Source organism: Nannospalax galili, unplaced genomic scaffold, assembly GCF_000622305.1.
Source record: "Nannospalax galili isolate Female #2095 unplaced genomic scaffold, S.galili_v1.0 scaffold84, whole genome shotgun sequence".
Classification (NCBI taxonomy): Eukaryota; Metazoa; Chordata; class Mammalia; order Rodentia; family Spalacidae; genus Nannospalax; species Nannospalax galili.
Window position 1 is genome coordinate 1,743,479 of NW_008352272.1, and position 7,472 is coordinate 1,750,950.

Here is a 7,472-nt window from a genome sequence, read left to right on the forward strand (position 1 = left end):
GAGGGAGGAGGGAGGAAGGGAAGGAAGAAAGAAGGGAGGAAGGAAGGGAGGAAGGGAGAGAAGTAAGGAGGGAGAGAGGGAGGGAGGGAAAGATGGATGGATGCATGCATGCAAGGATGGATGGATGGATGGATGGATGGATGGATGGATGGATGCATTCATATATCAATGGATAAGTGGAAAAGGATGTATGCACTTAAAAGACAAATTTCCTACAAGATTTTCAAGCAGCATCGCACCTCCAAATGCCATATATAAACACTTTGGGTGTTGTAGACTCTATAAAAAAGGTCCAACATTCTATCTATGGAATATCACACAATTTAAACTGGAGAGATTGGATGAGTGAAATCAATGATTTCCTATTACAAGAAATCTGGAAAACGGCAGGGAGTCCAGCATTGGAAGGTATCAGCCAGGAGAATGAACTTCCCAACTGGCCCTCCCGCCCACCAAGAACAAACTGGACTGCAGAATCAAAACATCAGGCATGGGTTTGAAACCATGCTCTGTGACTTAACTCTCTGTGGCTGAAAAGTATTACCAGGAGATACATGGTCTCATGATTATGACATATTGATCTATTTTTATATGTATGTGCACATGTAGGGTAGGGAAAGAGACAGAGACAGAGAGATAGAAAAATAGGGAAAGACAGAGACAGAGAGGAGAGCGACTCCAACAATAACAGTACATATAAATCATTTTCAAATGCTCAGTTCGACTGACCAGTCATCTTCTCTTACACAGTTTTCTTACTGACATAGATGCACTGTATACAGCTGCATCTGTCTCCAGGCAATGCCTGGAGTGTCACTAATATTGGAAATAATATATTTTTTAAATTAGTTTCTAAGAACCTATATATCATATCAACGAGATTTCCAAAGGTCATATTTTCCATGTTTACTTAGGGAGGCTCTCCATTGCTCAGTGACAAAGCTCCAGGCTTCCCCTGGAGGGCTCTACAACTCAAAATGAATTTTCACTGCCTCTCCAACAGGTCAGTCCTCCCTTCTGAGTCCACCTTAACCCACTCCCAGATTCTTATTTCGAATGGGACCCTGAACCCAAAATCCCAGGTGGGAAAAAAAAAAGTCACACCATCAAACATAAAATTGTAAAGCTTCTGTGCCTTTTAACCATATGGAAACCCCCAGAATACAGTCAGAATAAGCTAGAAGGTGAGTGGAGTTTGACCCATGGGCCTCTGAAATATGGTTCTGAGATGGAGGGAATCAGAGCAGCCTAAGCAAGGCCTACCAATTTGCAGCCCGCTTTGCTGATTCATACCTAATGGCCCTCCATGTGATGTTACTGAGAAAGTTCAATCCAAACTGCTCAGTGATATATTAAAAATTCACAGAGAAAATTATCACCAAAAATAATCTTTTGGTTAATATTTTGTTTTATTCTTTTTTTCAGTGCTGGGGATGGAACCCAAGAATTTGCACATGCTAAGCAAGTATTCTGCCACTGAGCCACATCCCTAGCCCCAATTCATATTGTTATTGTTGGTGTGGCAGTTGTTTGAAAAGTGCATATTCTAATCTGAATGTGTTAACTCCACACTACGTTAAACTTACATTCTATAGGGGTGGTATTGATAACAGTGGTAGAGTTTATGTGATGCTTAGAATTTGTTATGCTCTTTAAAAAAATAATTCAACCAAAAAGTTAAGAAAACATGTTTCCAAATCTACACAGAAAAGAGACAGGCTTTATTCATTATAAGCATCAATTCCAGCTCTTTGTAGTCAGAAATTAGTGCCATGGGGTTTTTCTACAGAGTCCATGGTGAGTTCAGATCTTTGTCATGAGCAAAGATGGTGCTAACCAAGCCAGGTACTCTGGGTCCAGATGCTAAACAGTACACTTCCTGGTATTACCCAGAATCTACAGAAAAACAAACCCATCTGAGTTCATGAAAGAGACACAGTCATTTAATGAGTTCCAGAATTAACTCTGTCCTACCTTGGCATATTTTCCCACGCTAATCAAGTAAAAAAAAGATCACATTGCTTAGAGTCATGCTGATATTCACTGTGGATATTTCTCTTGAATCACCACATTACTTTGTCCCCCACCCCAACCCTATAAAGTAGACACTGGTGTCCCAATTTTAGTAGTAAAGAACAGAAAAGCTAAACTAAGGGGAATGGTTTTCCCAAGTCACACAGGAACAGATAGCAGATCAAAGAAAGATTCAAGCCCAGTTTTGTCTGACTCTAACCCCATTGCTATAAAACCTGGATCTGAACATTTTACTTCTCTATTTCCACTGAAGTGACTTCCTTAAAAAAAAAAAAAAGTTACCTCCCTGCCAAACTGCAAAGTCTTCTTTGGAAAAAACAAAGCACAAAATGCATGTTCTGGGCTTCCCTACAGAATGCTTGCAGAAAGACCTGCCTTGTGTAATGCGTTCGTTTCTAATCCAGAATTTAGTTTCTCGGCCTCTGTTCCTGTCACCAAAGGCATTGTTAAACAACCTCACAGAAAGTGGAGTTGTGGGTGGGGGTGCGCGAGGAGAAGGTGGAGAGTCAACCTAGGGTTCTGCCCTCTAGCAGTACGAAAACAAGAAAACCTGTTCTTAAATAAGCTCTCCCAAGTATATAAAAGTCCCTAATTCCCTACAGTTTCTGGGTGTTCCATCTTCCTCCTCCTAACCCACACCATCATCCCCAATTTCCAGGACCGCCTAGTGGAGCCTGGGGGCAGCTGAAAGGGTTTCTTGGCCCTGGGATCCTCCCACGCACTTCCTACTCCAAAGTGTTGAGGCCCTAGCCTCTCTCTGCTTCCACTTTTGAGATGGAAACACCCCTCCCCCAGCTTGTGGCTAGGAGCATCTATCTGAAGTAAACACCACTGCTCCCTTGCGGCACCATGTGAATGTGGGATTAGGTTCCAGTAAACAATTTAGAACACAGCACCTTGAGGCAACTTCCCCAGGTAACACTGATGTGTGTCTTTTAACTTTCTTTGCCACTTTCCTGCTTCCTACTGACTGAAAGGACTGGAGAATCTAGGTCTTTTTGTACTGTGAGATAACCACCAGTCCCTGGGGATGGTAGCACAGAAAAACAAAAGGACCAGGTGATAGAATATACCCTGTGTATTTTCTATTAAAATGTTGGTTCTATTTTAAGTAGATCACTTTAAGGCAAAATATCAGATAACAATTGGGATTATTATTCTAAAATCTTCTAGGATTTCAGAATTAGTCCAAGCCAATGCTGAGTCCAGGGATAAACACCCTGATCTCCTTCTGGAATGTGCCTCATCCTAAGCATCTCAGTCTCAGGGACTGCCAATCTACCCTACCTCCTTATCCTTTCTCCTCCCTACTCCAACTCAGATGGGATATACTGTCAAAGCAGGGACATGGGGGGGGGGACAACACCAGATGTTCACAGATGTGAGGATGAAAAAATGAAATGACAATTTTAAAAATAAGTCTCTCTCTCTCTCTCTCTCTCTCTCTCTCTCTCTCTCTCCCTCCCTCCCTCCCTCCCTCCCCCCCACTTCTTCCTCATCCTTTTGTAGACCTGGAACCCAGGTCCTCAAGCACACTAGACAAGTGCTCTGCCACTAAGCTACATCCCCTGCCCCGATACACTTAGCTCCAAAGCAGGTCATACTTTACAAAAAACTTTAATTCTGGGGTCTTTTCTCATTGCCAGAAAATTCCTAGATTTTGAATAAAAGGATCCCCTGTTCCATTTGTACCATCCCCACACTTCCCCAGCCATCAATGACAGCAGAGCAGGTGACACAGAAGCAATGTTTAAAAATCACCCCGACCTCAGTAAGAGACAAAAACAGAAAGCAATTAATGGAAGTGAAAGGCAACCTCACGGAGATGGCACAGTTCCAACACCAAGTCACATCAGTATTTTGTTTGGGAGGGTCAGACAAAGTTTCAGGAAACAATCCAAACTGTTTTTACTAAGGGCCTAACTTGTTGCCATTGAGAGGGATTTGGGAAGTCCTCTTATGTGGTGCATGCAATTAAGGCTCTAAATCTTAGCAAGGGAAACTGGGAGGGTTTACAAGGTTCCCCATCCCATTCCAGATCTCAAATTGGCATTCTGTACAAGTCCCAATGCAAATGGGCGGGGGGGTCTGTATGTCTCTTTACTTTTCCCTGGAGAGATGAAGCTATCCATGAGTACTAAGGCACACTTTGGGCTATTCCACACCCAAATGCTTTTTCTCCAGATCTAAACCCAGTTCACTAGGGGGCATCAGTTTACCTCTGAGCACACCTGTAATCCCAGCACTTTGGAGGCCAAGGCAGGAGGATAGGAGGAAGGACAGCCAGTTCAAGGCCAGTCTGAGCACAATGTCACATGGGATGGGGGGAGCATAAGGAGAAGAGAAGAGAGGAGGTAGAGGAGGGGAAAAGAAGGGAAAGGGAAGGGGAGAGGGATGGGGAAGGAAGGGAAACCATTTCTCACCAAAGAAGGCCTGAGCTGGACGGACAGAGACAGCAGTGAGTATGTTGCCCTGTCTTGGTACACAGATGCCCTCAATTCCAAATGACTGTTCCAACATGAAAGTGGAGTCACCTCTCAGCAAAGGTCAAGCGGTGTATATGAAATCTCCCAGTTCTCAGATGCTAATATAAAGTTCACAAAATATTTATGACCTTCTGAGGATTAAACAATTCTACAGGTGAGCCAGCGCTGGAAGCTTATTTAAAACCTATCTCTTCCTCTACCCAACTTCAGGTGCTAGGGATCAAATCCAGAGCCTCTCTGGTGCTAGGCAAGCACTCTACCACTGAGCTACATCCCCAGGCCACTGCCCATCTTGTAGACACTGGTCTCAGAGACAGCTGAGGTCACCACCCTCAGTTGAGCACGTGATCAGAGCCACCATACTCAAGCCAGATGCAAGGACCCAGGTAACCAGTCCTTTGGAGTCCTTCCTGTGCCTCCTTAGACGTCAAAAAGGGCAACCTCAGGCAGGATCTGAGATGCACCCCATCTGGAACCACCTCTTTCAGAGATGGAGGGCCCAGGGGAAACCACAGTTGCTTTTCTAGGGGATGTGCCATCTGCAGAAGAGGCAGCCACCTGCTGAGACCTCTGCAAAGCAGGGAAAAGAGGCAAAACCTGCCTCTGGGAGGTGAGTAGTGAGCAAGAAAGGGCTGGAATTAGGAAGAAAGGGGTTTCCCCCACAAGAGTCCTTGAAGATGCCTCCTCCCTTGAGCAGGGCTGGCAACCCCAAGAGACTCGTTTCCACTCAGTCAGTGCTAGGAAGGGAGAGAGGTGGATGCACTTTTTGACATTTAGGGCCTAGTAGCTCCACTGCCCTTTCATGGATGGCGCATCATTGACCCAACACACACACACAAACTCCTTAAAAGGACCCTCCGTGGTGAGATCCCTAGCCTAAGAGGCCACTCTGACAGGCAGGATTACTTCACTCTGCCTAACTCGGCCACTTCTATGAAGTCCTTTTTTACCCTCTCTTCCCACCATCAGCAACCCCAGAGTCCCAGAACCTACCTTGACATTGGAATCCCTGCTTCCCGAAGCCCCTGCAAAAACACAAGGGGACCTATTAGTCTGAGGGGTTCAGTCACCACTTAGTTCCCACAACCAGTCAACCCTTTCCCCCTGTCCTCTGTCCCAGGTGCAACCTCCTAGTCATAGGCGATTGCCCAAGAGTCTTCCGCCTTGCATGGTGGGTTACATTGTGGGAGCTCAGCGGTAATCCCCACCTCGCATCTCCCTGCAGAAGAGAGAAGACTGCGACCACCGGGTGGCAGGATGCGGGGGTGCATTTCCGTCGGGGTAGGGGCGGAAGGCGGGCAACATTTCTACCCAAGGAGATGCTCTAGAGTACTCTGGAGGAAAAGGGAAAACGACGAGTCTAAAGGGAGGATGAGAGGGACTGCTCCGTGGCAGTGTCCCCCAGGGGCTGGGAAAGGAAAAGAACGCCCCACGCCTGGAGAGACACGGGAAGAAAGGGGCCCGCAGCGATGTGAGGGCGAGGGCTGGGGAGTGGAAAGGAGACCCAGGACTAGGGGAGGCGCAGTAAGAGAAAACCCAGGGCTCTGTCCCGGAGACCCAGAGGGAGGAAGGATGCCTGGTGTCCGAGGGGAGCTAGAGGACACCCAGCGAGCCGCCCCAGAAAGGAGGGGTGAGAGTGAGCGCCTGGAGCCCGGAAGAGGGCAGAAAGCTAGGGAACCCCCGGCGAGAAAGGCAGCCGAGGAGCTGCCCTGCTGAGGAGGGGCTGCCACCCTGCGCTCTGAGCCAGGTGGCGAAAAGGCTCCCGCGGCGCTGCCCCTGGGCGCTCAGGAGGTGACAGGGTGCGAGAGGGCAGGAAGCACCTCGAGGCCACAGCCGTCTGGGACCAGAGCCCGGGTACCTGCGGGACTAGCCACCCGGGAGCGTAGGGCAGAAGGGTCCAGCCGGCTGGGGATGGGGGTCCCGCGGGGCTCCTCCCTCGGAGCGCCCAGAGGGGTCCCCGGGCGTGTCGCTGCCCTCGGGGGCGCTCTCACCAGATGAAGTCGGTGCAGTGGCTGCAGAAGGTGGGCTGCTTGAAGAAGCGGGCGGTGAATTTGTGGTTCTTCACCTCGTGCACGTTCTTCTGCCGGAGGGCGCCTTTGCGGGCGAAGCGCACCGTGCTCTCCTCGCCCTCGCTCGGCGGCGGCCCCGCAGCCGGGTCAGCCATCTTGCGCGCACGGGACCCGGGGAGCCCCGAGAGGTGGCGGCCCCGGGGCAGCGGGACCGCGGGGTGCGGGCCCGGAGAACGCGGGACTGGGCGGCCGCTGCAGCCGCCCGGGGACCGCGGGGCCGCGCTTCCCCTTCGCGCCGGCTCTGGCGGCGGCCGCGCGCGGAGCTGGGCTGTCACTCGCCCAGCTGCTGCCGCCGGTCCAGCTGCGCTTGGCACCGCTGGCCCCAGCTGCGGGGGAGGGAGGCGGAGCCCGCGGGGGGCCCCGCCTCCCTTATTTGCATCGCGCCCAGGCCCCGCCCAGCGCTGCCAGCTGCTTTACATATTGGCGAGAGCGCGCGCTCGTGCACACACACACACACACACACACACACACACACTCGCGGCTTGCCAACCTCTCAGCCAAGTGTTCTCAGCCGCAGCGCTGCGGCGCGGGGACCGCAACCTCCGCTGGCAGATCTGAGCCGCGCCCCTGGCGCCCTGTCTTCCGTCCCAAGGTGTGTAGAGGGCACCCCTGAGTGCCCCCACGAGGACTGAAATGGAAGGGCCTGCGGGGCTGGGGGGGGAGGGGATGAGGGTAGAAGCAATCGGGCACAGGCACTTTCACCCTGGCCTCTGCAGAGACTGGTACCCAGCACCCTCCATCCATCCCATTGGTCATTCTGCATGCGTATCCTGGAGGGATGGGCTTTTGCTGTCATTCATCCAGAAAGGGCTGTGCCACACACACACACACACACACACACACACACACACACACACACACCACGTTCTGCAGAGGTAGGCGA

The 7,472-nt window shown here is 50.3% G+C and overlaps 1 protein-coding gene across 2 annotated transcripts in view; it reads right to left on the reverse strand.

The window, feature by feature from the left end:
• The window catches only part of Prkcb (protein kinase C beta), a 394,800-nt gene extending 387,908 nt beyond the window's left edge, over positions 1 to 6,892 (reverse strand). The window contains exons 1-2 of one of the 2 annotated variants that reach the window (XR_607822.3): positions 6,512 to 6,883; positions 5,514 to 5,545 (exon numbers count right to left, since the gene is read on the reverse strand). Coding sequence is in view for 1 of the 2 variants with exons in the window: in XM_008849211.2 (XP_008847433.1) it covers positions 5,514 to 5,545; positions 6,512 to 6,684 (205 nt within the window). In the remaining variant the exon portion in view is untranslated. Of the gene's footprint in view, positions 1 to 5,513; positions 5,546 to 6,511 lie in introns of both variants that reach the window. The other variant, XM_008849211.2, reaches the window with a different exon arrangement.
• Positions 6,893 to 7,472: the final 580 nt, after the last annotated feature.